At 41.3% G+C, this 23,752-nt stretch overlaps 1 protein-coding gene across 5 annotated transcripts in view; it reads right to left on the bottom strand.

The window, feature by feature from the left end:
• Positions 1-23,752, bottom strand: part of TNRC6B (trinucleotide repeat containing adaptor 6B) — a 139,906-nt gene that overhangs the window by 92,349 nt on the left and 23,805 nt on the right. Inside the window, exon 1 of one of the 5 annotated variants that reach the window (XM_032221211.1) lies at positions 18,947-19,132. The exons of the other annotated variants lie outside the window; for them this stretch is intronic. Coding sequence (XP_032077102.1) covers positions 18,947-18,951 — 5 coding nt within the window. The 5' untranslated portion in view covers positions 18,952-19,132. Of the gene's footprint in view, positions 1-18,946; positions 19,133-23,752 lie in introns of those variants that run through there. 5 annotated transcript variants of the gene reach the window in all.

Raw genomic sequence — 23,752 nt, 5'->3', positions numbered from 1 at the left:
AAAATAAAAATTACAAAATAGAATAAATACATGACAAAAAAGAAGGGGCAGGGAAGAATATGAATAATTCTAAAAATATTTAAATGAGAAAACCAACCAGTGAAGGGACAGATCTATATTTCATTTAATACTATAGAAAATCTGTTTCCACGATTGGTTTCTGAATGAAAGATATATTTGAGTGAGGATGATATAAGGATTGCAAGAAAATGGGCTATAGTAATTGTTTGCATCTATCTTTACTATAGAAGATACAAACATGAAGCCATATTGATTTTCTTAAAGAAATTTGAACAACTAAAGTAAACTGAGGTAATACGATATTTTAAGACATCTTGGGAAACTACACTTGTAATAAATAATTGGGTCTAATGGCATCCATCCAAGAATTCCTAAAGATATTAAACATGAAAAGACAATTGGCATTACCTGAACGGTAGTTCTCTGTGCGCTGCAGGAGAATCCAAGCGTGGGTATAACTTCTGTCTATCTGCCCAAAGACTGAATTTGAAATCTTTGGACACACTTCCTTGACCTGACTGCTTCCAGTTTCTCAATGGAGGAATAGCCCACAATAAGTGCTATCGAGGTCGTGAAGATTTATCCTATGTGGACGCCTGACCCAGGCCCTTCGGGTGGGATTGGATTCTCCTGCAGCGCACAGAGAATTACCATTCAGGTAAGACCAACAGTCTTTTTCCTATGTGCTGCTTGGAGAATCCAAGAGTGAGATATACACAGGCTTAGTCTTAAGGGCGGGGGAAAAGCTGGTCCAGGGTCCTCTCCGCTGGTCCAGGGTCCTCTCCCGTCGTCCAAACGACCCCTTGGCCGAGGCGAATGGGTCCAGCTTGTTATGCCTGACAAAAAGCGATGGTGAAACCCAGGTCACAGCTCTGCAGATTTCCTCCACTGACTCCTGTGTAGTCCAAATGGCAGTTGTGGCTGCACTTCTAGTGGAGTGAAGCGTGATACGACCCGGTACCTGCCTGGCTTGCTGTTCATAGGCTATAGCTATGCAGGCCTTCAACCATCAACCAATTGTGGAAGGCGTTACTTTCTTGCCCATAGATGTGGGCTGGAAAGAAACAAAGACTGCTTCAGCCCTCCGGAAGGAAGCCGTCCTTTTAATATATCGACAAATCGCTCATCTGATGTCAAATTTATGCCATCATTTTTTAGTAGGATGGCTGGCTCCTGGGCAAAAATCTGGTAAAATGTCCTCCTGGGACCTGTGAAACCAGGAGTTCACTTTAGGAATAAATGGGTATAATCTCAGAATGACCCTGTCAGGTCGAATAATACACAGGTCCTCAGGTACCAAAAATTCTGCTAGCTCTGAAATCCTCCTGGCCGAGGTAACGGCCACCAGGAAGGTAACTTTGAAGGTCAGAAGCCTGAGACTTGCTGTTTTCAATGGCTCAAATGGAGAAGTCAGAACCTGTAGAATGATGGAAAGGTCCCATGAAGTGTACTGATGTACCACCGGTGGCCTGAGGATCACTACTCCCTGTCTGAGAGAGATCCTGTCTTTGAGTATTCTCCAAGGGCGTGACGAGGATAAGCTGACCAAATCCGTGAACCTGTGGCGTCTCTACCAATGACAAGGAGAACCTCCGCCCCCTCTGTGATCACCTTCCTGACTACCCTAGGGATGAGGGGAAGAAGGGGGGGAGTATAGAGGAGGCCCTGCGGCCAAGGGCTGTGAAGAGCGCCAGTGACTTCTGCTCCTGGTGTTTGGAACCTGGAGAAGAATCTCGGGAGATGAGCATTCTCCAGTGTGGTGAATAGGTCCACTGACGGTGAACCGAACCTCTGGAAGATGTGCTGGAACAGATCCGGATGCAGGCACCATTCCAAGTGGTCGATTGTGGCCCTGTTCAGCCAGTACGCTCAAATGTTGGCTGTTCTGGACATATGTTCCACCCATATGGAGAGGATGGATTCTCTGCCCAGAGACCCAGTTGTTCCACCTCGTGCATCAGGGGCTTGGAATGAGTGCCATCCTGATGGTTTACATGTGCCTTGGTGGCCATGTTGTCTGTCAGCAGCAGAACATGCCATCCAGATATTTTCTCCTGGAACAGGCATAGGGCCAGATGTGCTGCCCTAAGTTCCAGCCAGTTGATGTTGTTCTCCAACTCTTCCTGCGACCACTACCCCTGAGTCATCTGGACTGGAGATGGGCACCCCAGATGAAAAGACTGGCATCCAAGGTGATCATCACATGGTTGGGTTCTTTGAAGAGGCACTCCTTCTGCATGGCCGAGGAAGTCCACCAGCGGAGGGACTGAAGTATTCTCTAGAGAACACGAACCCGTGAGTTGGAGGTGCTGGTGCCTGACCTTTGGTGTGATAGCAGAAGCCATTGTAACGGACGGGCATGCAAACGTGCCCTGGGATGATTTCGATACAGGAAATAATTTTCCCTAACAGTCGGGATAGTAGAATTAGTGGCCACGTCTGCTGTGATTTGATTAGGTCCCCTGGTGTTCTTATGCTGGCAAGACAGTCCTGGGAGAGGGACACACAGTGCAAGAAGTGGTGTCTATCACCACCCCTAAATGAAGAAGCCTGGTGTTGGGTACCAGATGACTTTTCTCTACGTTCATGGAAAATCCATGTTCCTGCAATGTCCGGATTGTGATGTGTACATCCTTCTGTGTGTGGAGGATAGACTACAATTTAATAAGGATATCATCCAGGTAACATTGCATGAATATTGGAAATGATATGAGATGGGCTGCGATTGCTGCCAATAGCTTGGTGAAGATTCTGGGAGCCGATGATAGGTATTGATAGCGAGGACCTGCATAACAGAACCTCAGAAACTTTCTGTGATATGGGCGCATGGGAACATGTAAGTATGCCTCCTTGAGATCTATAAATGTTAGTAGATCTCCCTCTTGAATGCAACTGAGGATGGATTGAAGAGACTGCATTTTGCAGCATTTGTACATTATGTGTACATTGAGCTTCTTTAGGTTCAGGATCATTCTGCACTCCGACCCCCACCCGAAGTCTTTGGGACAAGGAAGAGGATTGAGTAGAATCCTAAACTCTTGTGACCTCCTGGAATTGGTTCAATAGCCCTGATTTCCAATAGGTGACAAATCTCTTGTCTCCATGAGTTCCTTCTTGGAAGGATTTCTGAGATCAGGGCATCAAATAAAGAATTGAGGAGGAAGGGATACAAATTCTAGGATGAGACCCAGTCTCACTGTCTGCCGAACCCATGCCTCTGTGGTGATGTTTTCCCCCTGAGTCGTGAGTAGCTGCAAACGACAATCAATAGAAGAATTGCGTGGTGAGTCTTTTGGATTTACGGAAAGGTCTGTTGCCTGACCCTCGGAAAGGTCTCCTGGAATAGGGCTGTTTGCCTGCCCATGTCTCGAAAGGAATGTCTGTCCTGGGGACAGTTGGTTCCCTGGGAGCAATTCTGCTGGAATTGGGGGATAGAGAGAATCCAGTGTCAGCAGTCCGAAATGGCTGTCTACGAGGGTAGGGCGAGAATCTGCGGTGAACCCTCCTATAAGTAAGATCTTTTTATCCTTTGTTTCTAAGATAGGATCTAAAGCCTCCCCGAAAAGGTTGTCTCCCTTGAAGGGGGCTGCTAGATGCCATTTTGAACTCATGTTGGCCTGCCAATGATGAAGCCAGGAGAGATGATGAGAGGTCACGTTCGATGCCTGGATTCTAGAATCGAACTTGGCCACATTAAGCATGACGTCTGCAGAAAATTCAGTGGCTGCTGCCAATTTATTTATATCATGGCGCAGCCTAGTCTCTTCAGGGGGGGGGGGGAACCCTGGCTAACAGATGACACAGCCAAAGGAGGGAGGCCCTATTAAAGAAAGAGGCAGTGGTAGCTGCCTTAATAGCCCATGCCAAGGCCTGATGAGTTTTGTGGAAGGATGTCTCTGCCTTCCCTCCACCTTCATACCCTCCATGAAATCAGAGGGAATGAGAGCCGAAGAAGTCAGAGCAGCTACAGGAGCATTGACCTGGGGGTATTGGAGTAGCTCCTCAAACTACTGTGTAAAGCCATCTATCGCTGCCACTAGGAGCTGCGACAGAGTCTGGCTGAACCCATTGACATTGGATCACGTCAATGAACAATTGGGGGGACGAAACTATATCCTGTTCTGCTGTAGGTTCAGTGAACAGTCATTCACCTGGGTCCTGAGGTTCTTTGGGCGGGTCTGTGGAACTGCTCTCCACCCCCAAATTGGTTGTGGCTGTGATCTTGTACAGAAGAGACTTGAAAAGAGATGTACTGAATAACCCAGTGAAGGCCGCTTTGTCTGGGGCTAGGCCGTCATCCTCTGACAACTTCTCCTTCCTCTAATATAGATTCATCGCTGCCAACCGACAGTCTAGGGGAATGATGCCCGTGCAGAGATACCTTGTTCTTCCTCCACTTGAATTTGTCTATTGCATGGGGGCCCCAGGGCAGGATGAGTGGGAGAAGCTGGCTACGACATTGGAGTGCTGTTTCTACACCTTGGACAATGGCCTCTGAAATGAACTCACAGACCTCTTGCGTTAGGCTGGATCCGGGGTTCTCCTCTGGGTGAAGCCCCACTGCTGTTGGGGTGAAAGTTGCGGAGGGAACTGACCTTTCAGGGGCATCTGTTAGGTCTCCCCCTGCCATTGTCTGCCAAGACAATCAAATAGGGCAAAGTTCTATTCAAAGCAAACCACCTGTAATAATGGAGGCTCAGATAACCCATCCGGGGACACATCTTGCCTCTCTCTAGGCTGCAGGGAGGTGTCAGATTGCAAAGGCCTGGAGCTTGCTTCCCTCAGTGAGGCCTTTTGAGCCTTAGCAAATTGCTTTTCCAGTGCCTTTAGCATCTGGTAGAATCCCTATCAGAGGCAGCTGATGATTTTTTGTGTAAAAAGCTCCAACCTTTAGTATGTCTGGAAGAGCCCTTTAGTATGTCTTGAAGAGTCTGGCACAACGCGGCTCTTGCCATCGCTGAGAGCTTTGCTGGCAGCCGCTTCTTGCCATTGCCACCACGTTGGATTCAGCGAATCGGCTCCAGCAGCAAGGTGACATGCTTAGGGAAGGGAGAGCTGGAACTGACTGCCCGGGATTGTGCTGCAGCCACCGCTGTGAAAATGTCTATTTTGGCAGCTGCAGGAGGGAAGGAAAGAAGCCGGTCTTTGGAAACCTTTCCTCCCCCTCCAGAGAGCCCATGCCGAGAGAGAGGAGGGGGCGGGCTGATTTGAATGTGGGCAAGCGGGCAGTTTGGGACCAGCTCCTTCTTCGCTCTTTTGGGCAGGAAGAGAAAGAAAGGTGGTGTGTGATAAAGCACCCCTGCCACCAAGAGGGAAGAGGAGCACCTTCACCCTCAGCTATCGCTTGCCTCCTTTCTTTCTCCACCCACCTGATCAAGAGAACAAGGCACTGCCGCTTGCCCGCTCACATTCAAATCAGGCTATCTCCTCTCTTCCCACACAGGCTCTCTGAAGGGGGAGGTAAGGTCTCTCCCAACACCTGCTTCCCTTACCTCCCGGCGGGATATTCTTTTTTCGCCGGTATGAGGATGTAGCCTCGACCCCTGCCTTTATGCTACCTCCAGTCCAGCCCAGCACAATCTCTGCACCACCCCACCAACCTGGGTTCACTTCCGGATGCAATTGCCATTCTCCTAGTGATCCTTCCTGGCTGCACCCCCAGAGCATCACATGGCGGCGGCCTGCGGCCTGCTGACCGACCCAGGGCCTGCCTGGATGGCCAGAGAGAAAGGATTGGCAGGAGAAAGCCAACTGCTGCCGGCAACGGGGCACAAAGGAGCAGTCGCCCAGCAGTTGCCGTGTCCTGTTGCAGGCACCCAGGGTGGCCTCTATGTCCTGCCTCCCTGCCGCCTCCATCCCCGCACAACCTCCCTGCCAACCCACTGACCTCAGAACACTCTGCTGGACAGCCTCTTCTTCGCATCCTGTTGCCGGCCGCAGTCAGTCGAGCAGGTGCTGTGCCCCCAGAGCAGTCACATGGCAGTGGTGCATGGGCTGCTGATCATCCCATGGGCTGCTTCTGGAGGGGGCAGGCAGACGGGCAGAATTCCCCCCACCTCCCTGGCCACTTGCAGCCTCGGCTGGGCAGGCAAAGGAAGTGGGTGGGGAGGGCAAGCATGGTGTGGATGGGCGGGGTGAGCGAGCAGGGGGGTAGGCCAGGGTAGGGAGCGTTCCAGTATGGGACCTCTGGAAGATCAGGTACAGGAAGGCATGCTAAATTTCACCAACTGGTTCGCCTGTACCGGGGCGTACCTGCTGAAACCCACCCCTTCTAGTAGCAAAAAGAAAAAAAATTGAATTTATAGCAATAGCAATAGCAGTAGACTTATATACCGCTTCATAGGCCTTTCAGGCCTCTAAGCGGTTTACAGAGAGTCAGCATATTGCCCCCAACAATCTGGGTCCTCATTTTACCCACCTCGGAAGGATGGAAGGCTGAGTCAACCCTGAGCCAGTGAGATTTGAACCGCTGACCTGCTGATCTAGCAGTAGCCTGCAGTGCTGCATTTAACCACTGCGCCACCTTGGCTCATCCTTCTGTCACTAAAATTTGTCAGTGTCAAAAAGCTTGGAAGATACCAAATGTGAATACCATTTTTTAAAACAGAAATCCAGGGAAGGTCAAGTTATTTAATCATTCAACCTAATGTTTTTCCAGACAAATGGTAGAAATGGCAATTGAAAGGGGAAAAACCTTGATACCTAGAAACAACATTGCTGGAAAAAACCAGCATGAATTCTGTAAAGGTAAATCCTGCTTCAACACATTTTTAGTATTTTTAGAACTCATGGATGGGGGGGGGGGGCTTTTCAAATTCTAGTCTTTTGACTAAGTTGCTCATCAAAGACTCTTAATTTAGTAATAATGGTCTTAATTTTTGGGTGAATTGGTGAAGTTTGCAGGATACCAAATTATTCAAGGTGATAAAACTGATTTCAAAAATTGTTTTATCAAGTGAATATTCCGAAAATTCAACTGTCTGAAGACCCTTAAATAATTAGGAATTAGGACATTTCAAAGACTGCATTTCCATTACTAATCTCCCATGTTTTAAGAATAATCCAAAGCAAACAGATTTTTAAAAAACAAATTAAATAAAAGTAGAAATAGACTGCTTCCTATCTTTTCCATATAGACATGCCAGAGGAGGAGAGGAAACAAAATATAAGAGCCTCGGGGAACATGGACCACTAAGAAGTATGAATATGGTAAATCTCAACCCACTGAATGAGGAAATGATTAAAAATTGACATCTTGGTCACAAGTAAACTGAGTTGGACTGAGAGTAGACATTTTTAGATAGACAACCACACTCAGGACATGAAAAACAAACAAGGAATGATGCTGCTTTCGTAGTTTTGAAAGCTATAGCAAGAATAGAACTTGGCTAGAATGCAATCAATGAATAATAGTGATTAAATTTTGTAGACAACCCTTAATATAGCAATAGCAAGAGAATTTAGACTTATATACTGCTCCATAGAACTTTAAAAGCCCTAAGTAGTTTAGAGAGTTAGCATGTTTCCCCCGACAATCTGGATCCTCATTTTAACAACCTCAGAAGGATGGAAAGCTGAATCATTCTTGAGCTGGTGAGAATTGAACTGCCAAACTGCTGGCAGCGGGCAATCAGCAGAAGTAGTCTGTAGTACTATATTCTAACCACTGCACCACCTTGGCTCAATATGATGATCAATCAACAGAAAGCAGAAGAGGAGGCTAGTAAGAGTTATGATCAAATTCAATCTGAAATTGACAGAATATTAAGTCAAATGTGACTGGAGAAAGAAAACAAACATTGGAAACATGAAAGAGGAAAATGTAGTTGGGTGACTTAGGAAACTAAGACAAAGCAGGAGACTGACTTATCAAATTAATAATTTCCTCATAACTAACAGTCTGAAAACAACTAAAACCATTCTCCATACATGAACATCACTAGATAGAATATATAGAAATGAATTTGATATTATTGCTGAAAGGAGATGGAGAAGCTTAACTACAGCATCAGAGAGAGAGAAAATTTCAGTAAGGACATTACCAGAGTTGCATCGAAGTGCAAGATGTGCAGCAAATACATTTAGTCATTATCATCATAATCCCCCCCCCCCGGGTGAGGCACTGCCTTGATATGGTTATGGATGCTCTGATGAAAGCTATATCAGAGATTCAACCAAACTGGATAGTCTCGGAAGAGCCAGGCAGTGTCTCTCCCATAAAAAGTATGGTGAAATGTAATTTACAGAACATACAGGATCGGTCGTCTCTCAGGTCAACAAAGACTGTGCTTAGAGTTCTGGGATATCTGATGAAAAGTGGGCCAAAGGACTGTTGGCTGAGCAACCAGGGCCAATAGCCGCAGAACTATCAGAAGAAAATTATTTGTCATAAATATACAAAGATTGAAAACAAAAAAATAATGATCTGTTATTACAGATCGGGTCCAATAAGAAGAGGACATTTGAAATGAATGAACCAGTTCTGGAAAGAACAACATCTAGAATCAGAAATAACAGAAAGAAGACTTGCAAATCAATGCCAATTTATAATACAAAATAGTATTCACAGATGCAGAACTGGAAGAATCGCAAAAATTTACCTAAGGGCAAAGAAATCAAAGCCTTGCCAGAAGTAAATCAGACTGTAGAGGCAAACCAGGAGAAGTTGGCAGTAAAGGAGGTCAGTACAGCTATTGAACTGTTTTCATTCTGAAACCAGATACTGTCTCCTCTGCCTCAGAAACAACAAAGCCCTTTATTTAAAGTAAAATAATTGAAACAGTGTAACTGAGCATCTAGAACAGCACAAAAACTGAATAAAATTGCCCACATTGAAGCTTGTTCCAAAGAAACAGCTAGCACAAGCATTAAAAGATGTTAATACTGCCATATCAAATATAAGTTCGGTGCAAGATCTAACCAACTAATGTACAGCACAGCTGCAGACCTGGAACACAACTGAATACTTGGGATGCAAAATAAAAAAGGGAAAAAAAGGAAAGTAAGATCAGTAAGGTAAGATCAGATGCAAGCAAGCTAGAACAGATTAAAGAAAAAAAGCTGAAGAGCAAGACCAAAGAATACTTAAATCAAGAAATATCACTCAGAAACAAGGAAGAAACAGTGCAGTTCAAGGTGCAGAGATAACTCAAAGAAATACAACAAGAATGCAACTAGGTTAAAAGAGGTTGATAAGAAGAAAAAAGAAGCTGAAATGAAAGAGCAGCAGAAATGGTGAAGAAAAAAATGATCAAGAATTGGTCAGCAACAAATGAAGATGAACTGCATATTATTTGGTTGAAACATCTGACTGATCTACACCCACTCATTGCCAAGCAGTTTAACAACATACTGCAAGGAAATGAAACTGAAGAGTGGCTAACATTTGGCAAAATCTATCTGATAATGAAAGATCCAGAAAAAGGGCAGCACCAAGCAATTACAGATCAATTACCTGCTTACCAACAACTTTCAAACTGCTAACTGCTAAAGTAACTGATGCAGTCCAAAAGCATCTGGTTGAAAACAAGCTCTTTCCACTAAAGTGGAAACGGCTCAAACAGTAGAAGAACAACAGATCAAGTCCTAACTGAGAAGATGTTTCTAAAAAACTGCAAGAGAAGAAAGACTAACTTGAATGCAACATGGATTGATTACAAGAAGGCATTCAACTCCCTGTCACATGAATGGCTAATCAAGTGCCTAGAACTAACAGGAGTCAGTAGAAACATCAGAAGCTTTGTGTAAAGATCAATGGCACAGTGGACCCAGTTGCTGGTCAATGAGGATAGATTGGGACAAGTTAGTATCAAAACAGAAATCATTCAAGGAGACTCTATTACTACTACTATTTGTCATTGCACTGATTCGCCTATACTAAATAACTAGTTCATGGCTATCAAACATCAAAAATATTTGCCAGGATATTCCATCACTTTTACTTGGTTGATTTGAAGTGGTACGAAAAAATAACATCTGAAATAGTTGCTGCTCAACTCTGTCCATATATACATCTACACAAAAGATATTGCAATGATGTTCAGACAGGACAAATGTGCCACGCTCATCATCAAACCAGGAAAAATAGTAAAAACTGAAGGAATCAAGATGCCCTACAGAAATAACACCAAGAGTCTGGATGAAGATGGTAACTATAAATACTTTGGCATCCTTTAAGCTAACAACATCAAGCACAATAAAATTCAGAAAAGGGTTAGAAGTAAATACAAGAGAGTGAAGATCTAAAGTCCAAACTCAGTGGAAGAAATATCATCGAGACAATTAACATCTGGGCAATTCCAGTCATTAGATTGCAGGCAACCAATTTTCTATAGGTTTTTACTAATTAACTAGCTATTCTGAAATCTGTGCATAGCAGAAGATTTAAAATATCAAAGGAAGTTACTTTAGATAGGATGTCTCACCATTTTGTCTGTGAGACTGAGGAGAAAGGGATGGCTGTTAAAAAGAAAATGCCATAGTAATCCTCCTCTGTTTCGTTAAACTAAGGATTATATAAATGAGCTTGAATTTGACAAGATTTTCCTATATATAGTTTAGGTGCTCTCTCTTTACAAAATTTTGCACATATATAAAAGAAAGCCACCAGGCATAAGGCTAGCAATTCCATAGAAAGTGTGTTGATTTATGATAAAGGGTAACCATCAAATGTACCAAAGACAAAACAGGTTTTCAGGTTTTTTATGCTATTAAAAGATGATCAATTTAAAATGTGAAAACATCTACCGCTGACAAAAGAAACTCTGAAATGTTAAACTTTGATTATAAGATATTGTTATATCCATGGGAGAATGTATGGACTAATAGTTTAAAATTTATTTTGAATTGCAATTTGAAAGTTTTTAATAAAATGATGTATTAATGATATGTGACTCATATCATATTGAATAATCATACTGGATAAACATAATAATGCAGAAAATACTGAAAATACAAATACTAATGAAACATGAATCCTTTCTCCTAGGTATTATAGACAAATCAATAGAAATAGGTTGGGATCTTTTTTCGTTATACAGCGACTACAGCAAGGATTGTTTATGCCAAGTATTAGAAAGAAAAAACAATGCCAACTGTTGAAGAATGGTTGGTAACATTGAATGAAGTGCAAAGATGGCTTAATTAATTGCATTGATTAGAGACAATGGATTAGTTTAAGTTCAAATAAGATTAAAAGATGTATGTGGACATTCTGAATGTTAACTACAATAAAAAGCGATTTACAGAGCTTTGAAGACTAGTTCTGTACTTGAGGTTACCTGTTAACTTTTTTAAGCAAGTAGATGGTGGATTGACCTGACAGATAAACAATAGATTTTTTTTCTACTGGAGCTCTAGGTCTTTTGATTTACTTAGAATGTTTTGTAGGGTTTTAGTTGGTTTCTGTGTTACAGTTATGCCATATAATTGTAATAATCTGTTGGTGGTTTCTGGGATGTTTTTGATGTTATGGCAGTGCTATCCTTTTCACAGCTTGTGTTGATTGCTATATAGATATGGTAGGGTTGAATGGTTGGTCAGGCACTTTTTGATGAAGTTGCTTTTTGTCATAATAAAGGACCAACTAGAAAACCATCAACATCTTCAAAGGAATAAAATTTACTATGGGGAAAGAAAGCAATAACATGCTACTCTTCCTGGATATCCTTATCAGCAGAGGTAAGGATGGCAAATTAAAAGCAAAATCTACCCACATCAACCAGGTGCTCCATCAAAGTAACAAGCCCAACTTCCCACAATAGAAGCTGTTTAAGAACACTATTAGACTGAACACTATACAGACTTTTAGCTATACAATTTGGAATGAACACCCTTCGAATGGTGTGGGAGTAGGAATGGATTTCCAGAGAAAAAATTGCAGACCACAGGAACCAGGAGCACTACTCAAGTGACTCGGAGGACACAGATAAACTTCCAAGTGCTTCATGGACCCCCTAAAAGGATGCTAATTACAAGCTGTGTGCAAAGAATATAAATCCTTCCATTCCCCTCTATCCTGTCAGAACTGAAGAAGCTTCTTGGATGAGAAGGGAAATATCTTCAAAAGAAAAAAACAAGAAAGTCCAGTTGCCTCCTGAAAAAGCACCTTTGGGACAACCATGACCTGGATGACTGAGAAGCTCTACGGACTATTTAGACAAGCACAAATGCACCATGGGAACCTTCAGCATTAGAAAAAGGAAGCACATCAGCTACACAAAATTTTCTAACAAAATAGATAGTCATACAACTTCATGAAAAAGTTCTGTTCACTGGCAATCAGCACCCAGATGAGCAGATTAATACCAAGATCTAGACAAATAATCACAGAGCAAACAATTGTCCAATCAAAGAACTGCCAAACAAATTAATAATAAACAGCCTAATCAAGGAACAACCAAAACCACTCCCACCAACACTGACAGACAAGCTATTTCAATATAAAATGAGAACAAATGACACTGCCTACTAACATGATGATATTACCTAGTTTGGTAATGAAACGTCTGCAAGAAAACAACTGGACTTAGAGAGCACAGTTCATTCCTGAGCTACAATATTCTCTTCTATCAGTATACCCAAGTATATACAGTTATAAGGAAATGAGCTTAAGATGGATCAGCATAAAAGGCGTTACAAAAGGCAGAAGCAAAATCAATTTGAACAAGGTAAAAATAAAAGAAAACCAAGGTTGTCGGGGCCAATGTGGGGCAATCAGGACCACATCCATCCCCCTCCCGCAAGATCTTCTGGATGACCCTGGGGATCAGCAGTAACAGTGAAAAGGCACACAGGAGTATCCGAGGCCACGGGCATCAGAGGGCATCCACCCCCTCTGCTCTCAGAGCTGGGTACCTGGAATAAAACCCCGGGAGCTGAGCATTGAGGGGGGTGGCAAATAGGTCGACCTCCGGGCGGCCGAAACGTTCCACCACTGCTTCGAAGATTGCTAGTGGCAGCTTCCACTCTGAATTGTCTACCTCTTACAGAGATCAGGTGTCTTTCAGCCCAAAGCCCCAGTCTCTTGGCCTCCAGCATGAGGGACATTGACCTGGTCCCCCGTCTGTTTATGTGTGCCTTCCTTGGTAGTTATATTGTCTGTGAGTATTAGGATGTGACACCCCTTGACAGAGCTATGAAATTGTCTGAGGGCTAGGCGGACCGCCCTGAGTTCCAACCAGTTTATGTTGTGAGCCAATTCCGCCCGGCTCCATTGCCCCTGCACCATCTGGGACCCCAGATGGGCCCCACATCCAAAAAGACTGGCGCCCATAGTGACCGTCACTTCTTCTGAAGACTTCCCCTTTTGTTAATGCTGGGAACGTCCACCATATCAGGGAGTGGGATACCTCTGCTGGAAGGAGGACCTTGGTCAGGGAGCAGCTCATGTGCCTTCGCTAGAATGGCAAAAGGAACCATTGGAAGTCTCTGGTGTGAAGGTGTGCCCAAGGGACAATGCTGATGGCTGGACAACGTAGCGAGGGACACCCTCCACTCCCTGTATACCTGGGAAGGCAGCTCCTTGAGATTGCGTTGCCTATCGGCTGACAGGGACAGCATACCCGACCCTGTGTCTATCAGGGCCCCTAAATAAATCAGCCTAGTGGAGGGGTGCGATGGCTTTTGGACAGATTCACCGAGAATCCGTGCTCTTAGGGCTAACATGGTGATATCTAAATCACCTAGTAGGGCACCTTTAAAGGATGATGATTGTAACAACAGGTCACCTAGATAACATTGGATACGAATAGGCTGTAACCTTAGAAATGCCACCAATGCCACCACTATCTTCGTGAAAACTCGGGGGGCAGACAGCCCAAATGGTAAGGCCCAATATTGGAAGTGGTGCCCTAGGTAGCAGAACCTGAGATATTTATGGTGATCTGGGGTTATGGGTATATGGAAGTAGGCCTCCGTGAGGTCTATGGAATTGAGGAAATCCCCCTGTCTAATCCCTTCTAGAATGGAGTGCAGTGAGTGCATTTTGAACCTCCGGTAGCGAATGAACTGGTTTAGCCTCTTCAGGTCTAGGATTGCTCTCCAGCCGCCCGAGGCCTTGGGGGAAAAGAATGGAATAATAACCCCGACCCTGTTGGTCTAAAGGCACCGGCTGGATAGCTCAGATGTCCAATATGTGTTGAAGGGCTTCCTGCATCAGTTGCCTCTGGATCAGGTTATTTGAAATAGGGCATGTCCGGAAGAAACTCGGGAGGCTGGAGAGGAACTCGAGAGAGAGAGAGAAGAATGGATGGTGGACTGGATCCACGCATCGGAGGTAGACAGGTCCCAGCAGACAGCGAAATACGCCAAGCGCCCCCCGATGGGAGGAGAGCTGGGCCTAGGGTTAGTTCTTGCGGAAGGAGCACCCGCCACCGCCTCCTCCGTCCCCTTGTGAGGGCCGCTTCTGCTGCCTACCCCTCTGCTGCCTCTCTGCCTGGGGGGATAGCCTCCCTGGTACTGGCGAAACCCTGAATACCCAAAATCCAACCCCGTGAACGAGTACTGACCCCGGAAGGAAGACCCATAGTCCTGACCACGGCCGGTGGTTCGTCTGGGGTAGGAAGTCGCTATGGAGCCGTTCTTTCTCTGCTCAGTGGGAAGCACCTTCCGCTTGTCCTTGTTCTCTATCAGGAAAGTGTCCACAGCTATGCCAAAGAGGCCACCCCGTGTGAAGGGTGCTGACGCCAGGCGCCACTTGTGACGTACGTCCGCTTGCCACTGCTGAAGCTAAAGCAAGCTGTGGGATGCTACAGAGGAGGCGATCGTCCTGGATGCAAATCTGGCTGCTGCTAGGGTGGCGTCCAAAAAGAATTGGATGGCTGCCACCAGTTGTTGATGTCTTGGTGAGCCCTGACATCAGCTATCGGGATCCACTGCTGGAGATCCTGTAGCCACAGTAGAGAAGACCGATTGAGGAAGGAGGCGGTGGTGGCTGCCTTTACTGCCCAGGCTGCAGCCTGATGGCTCCTCTGCAAGGTGAGTTCTGCCTTCTTGTCCTCCGCTTTCAGTGTGTCCTCTGGTTCTCCAGGCAGGTTCGTAGGCATATGCAGCGCTGTGACCGGTGCGTCGATGGTGGGCTGCGACAGCACCCGAGCCATGTCCTTGCCCACATTAAAAAAGGCTTTGTGGAGGTTGGCATCGGAAGTTGAAGTTCACACATCTTAACGCTGAGATTGAGTAACACTGCATAGATTTTATGTGTATGATGAATGCCTACTTTGGAACCATTGTGCCGAGGAAGCCTTGTTGGGACAAAGGTAAAATATTTGCAAAAACCATGAGCTCTACTTTAAGAGTGATCTCCTTAATGCTGTAGAACAGCCCCATGTTATAGTATGGACAATTTTAAATGTCAACAAAATGCATGCAATAATTTGATAATGCTCATACTACCAAGATATGGAACATTAAGAAGTAAGTTAATGGTTTGTATTATGAAACCACATTTAGAATATATTATAATGTCCCATATCGCCTTTCTATGAAATGAACTTGGTAAAATTAAATACATTTTGATACATTAGATAATTATTTCCACCTTGTTGCCAATAAAACTGCATGGATGTGTTCACATCATCATAAGAGTCAATCATTTTAATCTATATGAAAAATATCCCTATTTGTAATCCATCTACAAGTAATATTGTAGTGCAATTCTCTGATCTCACCCACATAACCCTTCTTCAACATGGTTCATCATCATCTATATGATGAGCCATGCAAGTGACAAAATGGATTTTTTAGTACCACAATCCAAAGATCATAACATAAAAAGAAAGCTTGCCACATTCATCTTTTGAGGCTCAACTGTCAGACAGGGTCTATCCTGTTACCCAAAGCCAATTTGGAAGGTTATTGTATGGCATTGAGATGATTTGAACAACTAGAAGGATACCATGTCTGTTCCCTGATACAGGTGGGAAGTAAGCAATTATTTTCATCTCAAAACCAGGCCTGTACCCAGACTGAAACTGACTCAGATAACCAGCATTCTTACTTAACATGAAATATTGTTCATGTGCTCCTTCACATACCAGAATGAAATGTTTCTGGGTTTTGTAGACATTAAATTCTCCTTTAAATACGAACAGGTTCTTAGTTTTATTAGAATTTGAATTATCTATGCATGAAGAAGAAATAATGTACTCAAACCAAAATATTTTAACACAATATGAAACAAAAGGGAATCTAGATAGTTTGTCTGCAACTAGTTCTAAAATAATTTTGCTGATTTACAGCACATCTTGTTCAGAAAGAATTACTATCTACCACAGTGGTGGGTTCTGGATCCTGTTGCAACCGGTACACTGCGACAGGGCTGGGCGTCCACCACGTGCTTGTGCGCTGCGCTTGCATGCACACCCACCACCCTGCAACACTCCAGCTGCTCAGCAGAGCATTGTGCAGGCGCCGTACGCTGTGTGTGCAAATTGCCCGGTTGGCTCAAATACAGGTAAGGAACGCAGGCAAGCAGGTCAGCTCTCCAAAGCACCATTGTGGTGCAGAGCCTGCTGCTCCCAGGAGGCACCAGTACGCCCACCACTGATTTACCACCATCAAGGATACTTTTCCATGTTGAAAACAATGGAAAAGTATCCTTGATACTTCCTTGAAAATTTTTTTAATTGTAAAAGAGAAAATTGTATGTTTGAAATGGAGGGCTATCGATAATTAACATAAATGAAATGCAATCATTAATGAAAAGATACTAAATCACACATCTATTGTAGGCATTCTGCTAAACCCAGGTATCAAGCAGTGGTGGGTTGCCAATTTTTTTACTACTGATTTGGGCGTGCTCCCGTGCATGTGATGCTTCTGCACATGCACATAAGCATCTGGGCGGAGCCTCCCACCGCCACTACTACCAGTTCGCCCGATCTAGGCCAAACTGGCAGCAAACCACTTCTGGTATCAAGTCTCCACAAATGCTAGAATCTTGGAAGTAACACTTTGCATAGCAGTAATTTATTGAACAAATGGAACCTCAATGTTCAAAGATACTATGTCAGAGAAAACTAATTATGGTAGATTTTATTTTTATTATAAGCTCTTAGGACCCTGAATGACTGATAATCAAGACACTAGAGCAGACACCAATCTTTTTTTTACTCTATGCACTTTTTACAACACACTCATTAGGAATGTTTTTATTTAATTATAATGAAATATTATTATGCATATTTGTTTCTGTCTTTTGACTGTCGACCTACTCTATTTAAAAGACTTTGCTACACATTTACCGATTACAATTTGGAAAAGACTCATTGAGCATCTAAATATTCACAATTTTACATATTAAAATAACCAAAATGCATGGTTATCAAAATGGTCTTCTTTAAGTTATCATTATATAGGAACATCATTTTTAAATTCTTAACTGCTCAAATCAGGTTTTCTGCATCTCTCCCAAATAAATGACACAATTAAATTGTTTAGCTCAAACAGTACTCTATCTTTGTTCAGTTTCCATACATTGTTTTTCAAATGGTTTATTCCATTTTCATCACTAGAGTTAATGATAAAGAATTGTATGGCATGTACTAGCAGCACACAAACTGCAATTTCATACTTAACATGGTAACCCTCAAAACCAAACCAAGGTTATTTGTCTTGAGTAAATCGCTCATACGTGTGCATGTCACCACATTAGAATATATCAATCTCAAAGAATAAATCCATTTTCAATATAATGTAGAGCACTTCTCAACATAATAGACTCAAAACCAGATTTTATTTTCTCAAGACAATACAACCTAAGCAATTATGAAATAAGCTTAAAATTTAGTAAGATCCTTGTTTTGCGACATAAGAAATAGTTATTTAATATCATTGCATGAACTAGTATAAATTGTAAGATTTCAAGCAATATCTGATAATTAATTGCAGTGGAATCATTATAATTAGCCCCACCTATATCTTACAATATTCACAATACAAATTAAATTCAAGACCCTTCAGAAAAATGGGAGAAATGTATGACAATCAAAATTTACATTGCTCTATTCAATTCCACTCAGAGATACATTGTATCACTCTCTCAATGCCAAACAAAGTAAATTTTATAGTGCTTATTATTCTGATCCTTTTGATAAGAGATATAGACATGAGGCTTCTTTTTAAAGAACACCTGTTCGGAGGGGGAAAGCCTCATTTTTCTCACATAAATTTCATTTGCAATAACATTGCCTAAAATAGTATCTTAAAATAGTCTAAATTCCATTAGTATTTCACCTTCCTACTTTTAAACTTAACCTTTCCTAGCAGAGACCAACCACACTAACAAGACAGTTTCCTCTGAACTCTGTCATGTTTATAAGGAACAAGCATTTGCCTCCCACTGCAATCCAAAACTAAGAGAAGTAAAATAATTATTTTTGGGGGATGAGGAGACACACAGACACAAGAGATATTTAGGTACGTTTTGCCTGATAGATTCTGAAACATAAGCTTCTTCCAGAAAAACCCACAAGCTGTTTCATTAATTACTTCAAATCCCTCTTAAAAGCTGCAATGCTGCATTATTTTATTTTCTGTGAATATAAAGCATTATAAAAATATGCACATCCCCCTTCTTTGGCCAATTATAACAGCAAGAAAGAATGAGCACATTTAATTTATGCTAATTTTTGCACCAGTTAAAAGCTTCAAAAGGCACGAATGTTTGCAGGTAAAGAAAAAGATAAGTCTCGGATGAGATTCTTTAGAAGATCTAATATAGCCAAACACATTCAGCTAATTATACTCTAAAGGCTGTTAAAAGCTTTCCAAAATTTGCCACGTATACCTTTTTGGCGATCTTCTCCAAGATCTGGCAACTGCATTTGAACAAGATCAAATCACTTATGCGAAGCAAACATCGTGCTGCAAAATGAAATGAAGCAGTCACGCTAATCTGCACAAAAATCATATATAAACTACTGACCTCATAAAGTGCAACAGTGCTTAAATCCAGCAAGTTGAGGCATTCAGGGGTAAAAAGGGAAGTGACGAGATCTGGAAAAGATTCTCTTATATTTCTATTTTCTCAAATTGAAACGTTCAAAAGCCACCACAAGCTCCGTCGGCCATTTTGGGTTGAACTCGCTCACTCGATCACAATCGCGACCGCGCGCGTCCTCCCGCGCGCGCATACAGAGGCGCGCAATTGCGCGCACACTTCGCGCCTCCCCCCCACCCCCCCGGTAAAGCTGCTGCTTTTTGTGACCTTCAAATAGAGACGAATCATGTGACCAGCGTACACTGTCAATCAGGAAGAGGGTAGGAAAATTCTAATCTTAAAGAGAACGCAGTTTACTTTTCTTTCGTTCCTTTGGGCAAAGTGCAACTAGTACCTTTCGTTTTCTTCTACTTCTCAGCAATATACCCTACAAAGCGCCACGTTTTAATAAAGATTGCCAACAGGCTGAAATTATTTTCTCTCAACTCAAACCTTTTATTTTAATTTTACAGTTAATAATCAACTCACACTTTTTCTATTTTTATTTTTAATTTAAATGGATGATAAATACAGGTTATAGCTATGTAGGTAAATAGGTAAGAAATGTCTGGCAAGGCACAATAATATTTACCTGTCATTTAATGCCAAAATGTAAATCTGTACATGCTGAAAAGTTACAACTTGTTACTGTTGCAATCCATAGTCTTACTCATCCTGTCCATTAAAAGGAAAAGCAATTTAAGCATACCGTGCTACTGATTTAGATAAAAAACCAGCTGCACATTTGCAAATTTGGAATTACAAACTCCTTAACAGAAATACTTAAACATGAATTCCTGTTTAAGTGAACAGAATTTATTTTATGTAATAAGTAAATAAGATTTATAGAGTAATACTCTATCAATGTTTTATTTGGTAGTCACAATAGCTTATAACGATTTGAAAATAAAGCATGCAATATTATAGAAATTACACAATCCATGTTGAATACATAAAAACAGGATGAAACATTACTAGCATAGCCTAATAATTTATTTAACCAAATTAACTGTTTAGCTCCCTTCACACTCAATGTTCCAAGCCAGTGGAATACTCTCATCTTCCTACAGTAAATCGCATTTTGGAAGATTTAACTGAGCAGCTAAATTAACCAACTCCTTTCCTTTCCTCCCACTCACCATTACTTTACTTTTACAGCTAATTTTCAAAGTATTCGTGTCTATATTTATAGTTATTACAAGTGCCCCTTAATTAGGGAAATAAGAAATCTTAAGTTGCAAGAAAATTTGCAAATGAAAATTTTGAAACCAAGTTCCCTTAAAACACAGATCCTGATCTATCATGAGGTGCAATATGGGCCAGCCACTGTTAAAAGCATGCATTCAACTACAAAACATTTTATTGATTTTGATTATGTGCCATCAAGTTGTTATCAATTATTACCAACTACATGGATGCTCTCTATGAAGATCTGTCCCTAACCTGTTCTTTTACCAAGACATTTCATAAAGGGGGAGGGGGAACTTACCAGAAACAGTTGCATAAATTCTGTACAGTAACAATGTGGAGGAAGGATAAATATGTTTGAAATATCAATTTTCACAGGATATATTTTTGTTCTAAATTTACAATTATACTCAATAAAATTTAACATATGATAACTATATTCAGTCAACAGAAATAGTAGCTAATATTCGAAATGCTCAGGCCTATTTGTTGGTCTTTTTTGTTGGGTGCATCTGTATGGAATGTTATTATAGTTTTTATGTTTCAAAATTCTCTTCTCACCCATTCAGCAATACTGTGCATTTCAAATACTTACAAATAGTTGCTATTTCTGGAAGCTGATCACTGGTTTGAAACATATATTTTGTACTATGCTGAGTGTACAGTATTCCTTCACACTCCAACGCAAACTCTCCCCCCCCCCCCCCAACTCAACTTCACAGAATTGGAAATCTGCCTTGTGGGTGCACACACAGTAATCAACTTGGTAAACTCTGTCTTTCATGTTACTAATCATCTCTGATTCCTCTTTCCTGGATTCTTTAATAAATATAATGGATTAGGAAAGAGTCCTTTTGACTGCCTGGTACTGAACTATCCTAGTGTGCCATACTACTTAATGGGAAGGAAGGAAAAGAGGCAATATCACACATTAGATGGCAACAGATCTACCCCCAGAAATAGAATACAAAAGAGTCTTAGCAGACTTTGGAGGTGAAGCTACAGTAGCTCTCAATTAACAATTATTCAATAACAACTGGAATTTACAATAGTGCAAAAAGTGACTTTTGACTGGTCCTCAAAGTTACAACAATTGCACCACCCCTGCAGTCACTTGATTGCAATTTGGATGCTTACAGCTAGCTGGCTCACACTTAAAATGGTTGTAGTGTCTTGTGATCACATGATCCTGATTTGTGGCATTTCCATATGGCTTCCAACAAGCAAAATCAATGGAGGCAACTGAATTGTAAATGGTGATTTGCTTAATGCCTGTGATGATTCATTTAATGACTGCATCACTTAGTAACCAAAAGTATGGCCATAATGATGGTCAAAGTCCCAATGATGGTCATAAGTTGAAAACTAGCTGTATCTCTTTCCTTTAGTTGTTAAGGTTTAGTTACAGTTTGGGAAAGTGATAATGTAAATGAGTAGAAGTTGGAGGCATAGTGTAGATCATCAACTTTAAAGTGGATTGCAACTCAATTTCCCAGTGAGTGCACAGGGTAGAGAATTTTGAGGATTGAAATCCACACATTGTAAAGTAGTGAAAAATACTGATGTAGATCACACCTAATATTGCAAGTGCTCAATAATAATGAACACTCATTTGAAGGAAAACTTGTTTCTGTATTTTTTGTAAAGAGCAAAAGGGATTCTCAAAAGACCTAGGGTCCTTTTACTATGTCTTTTAAATAGCATTTTAATCTGCTTCTAACACGTAATTTACTGCAGCATGATACTTACTTGGATGTGCAGCAAAATAATATAAAAATATATTACTCAAGGATCAGGTTATAAAACGTATTTTATATGTAAAAATTCATATGATAAATGCCATAATCTGTTTCTTCAGTAGGTAAAGATGCAAATGGAATATTGTCACCTACAATTACCAATTATAGTAGCTTATATTAATGCTCAAGTTACATAGATGTCTCCCCCCCAGACAATGCTTGTTCCACAAAATACAAACTTCAGAAAGCAAGAGAAACTTCCAAAAATAAGTTTTTACCTTACATAAAACAAAATAAGCACAATTCTGCTTGAGCAATCTACCATAATCTAAACACCATTATAGAAAAATAAATTTAAGAATGGACTCACTTTGGTCTCTTCTGCCCCCCCTCCCCCCCAAGGGAAGAAAACAGAGGAAGTTTTAATGCAGCCGAAAGCAAGCAAATAAATGGTTATTGGCTGGTGTGGGCAGCATATGAAAACAGTATGCTTCACTATGAACCAGTTTCCATGGATTTTGGCTTGAAATATAACTGTCTGGGCCAAGCTAGCTGCTTATGCGTAAACAGTAAAGTATGCAGACCTTTAAAATTAAATCTGTTTCACCCTGTATCGTCAAAGACAGTGCTGTGGATTGCTCTCATGTGCTCTTGCATTTTAGGAGGAAAGGATATATTTTATATTAGAATTGCAACACAGTTATGAAATGCTATAATTCACATTAGCCAAAGCCCAAAGAAATTGTATCCCCAGCATTTGCTTCCACAAGACAGCAGCTTTGAACGAGGCTTACAAATGCAGATAAAACATTTATTTCAATTTATGCTTGTTCATCTAAAAATAGATGTCTGAATAATGCTAATCAGGGCAAACAACAGCTTTGCAGTCAGATTAAACTACTACAATTGGATATTGAAGTAATATCAAACTTCTTTTAAAAACACCAGTATAATCCTTTTAACATACGCAGTAAAAATATTAAAAAGCCACATGAGATACATATACTATTGGGCTAATCCCATCAATTGAAAATATTATACAAAGAATAGAAGAATAGTAAACAAAAGAAATACAAGGGAAAAATATGTACAGCCTAGTTTTTACACCAATACTCTATATTGCTCTTCTTCATTTTTATTTAACTAGGTTTCTAACATATTTACATCCTGCTTGATACACAGTTTTTGCTTCTTTAAAGTCTCTAAGGAGCTCATCAACTCTATGCTATTTTAGCTTTACAGTATTCTTCCTTTCTTCTTATCTCATTCTCCCACTCTATATTTGTTTGTGATTCAATCCTCATTCAGTCTCTATCTAAATGACTGAACTAAAAATCCAGTTCACCATCCTATCAAAAAAGCTGATGAAAAACATATTACTATTGTAAATGTTTAGCAGCTACAAGGAATGAATACTTACTTTTTAACAGGTGAACATAAAATATCTTTATTTTTAAACTAACATTGGGTTTTTCTCCCCTTTCTCATTTTTATTGTATTATACTGAGTCACAAAATATCCCTAAGGATGCTATTGTTGCCGGACACTTCAGTTTTCAGCTGAAAAGACTTCTAGCCTTATTTGTAACTCTTACAATCTATATCTAGAGCAGATAACTTGCATTACTCCATCCAATTCAATGCAGCCAATTTCAAAAGGATGTTTGAATTTGACCATAATTATTGTTTCAAGTAAACCATGAGTGTGCCATTTTTCTTGGACTGAGAGCTATCTCTGACCTTTGGCAAGCTGAGGTATGTAAGTCAATTAGCAAGTCAATAACGAGCTAAGACAAAATCTTAATATCCTTAAATGATTTACAAAA

Source organism: Thamnophis elegans, chromosome 7 (assembly GCF_009769535.1).
Source record: "Thamnophis elegans isolate rThaEle1 chromosome 7, rThaEle1.pri, whole genome shotgun sequence".
In the NCBI taxonomy this organism is placed as follows: domain Eukaryota; kingdom Metazoa; phylum Chordata; class Lepidosauria; order Squamata; family Colubridae; genus Thamnophis; species Thamnophis elegans.
This window is presented reverse-complemented; position numbering and strand designations above follow the sequence as displayed.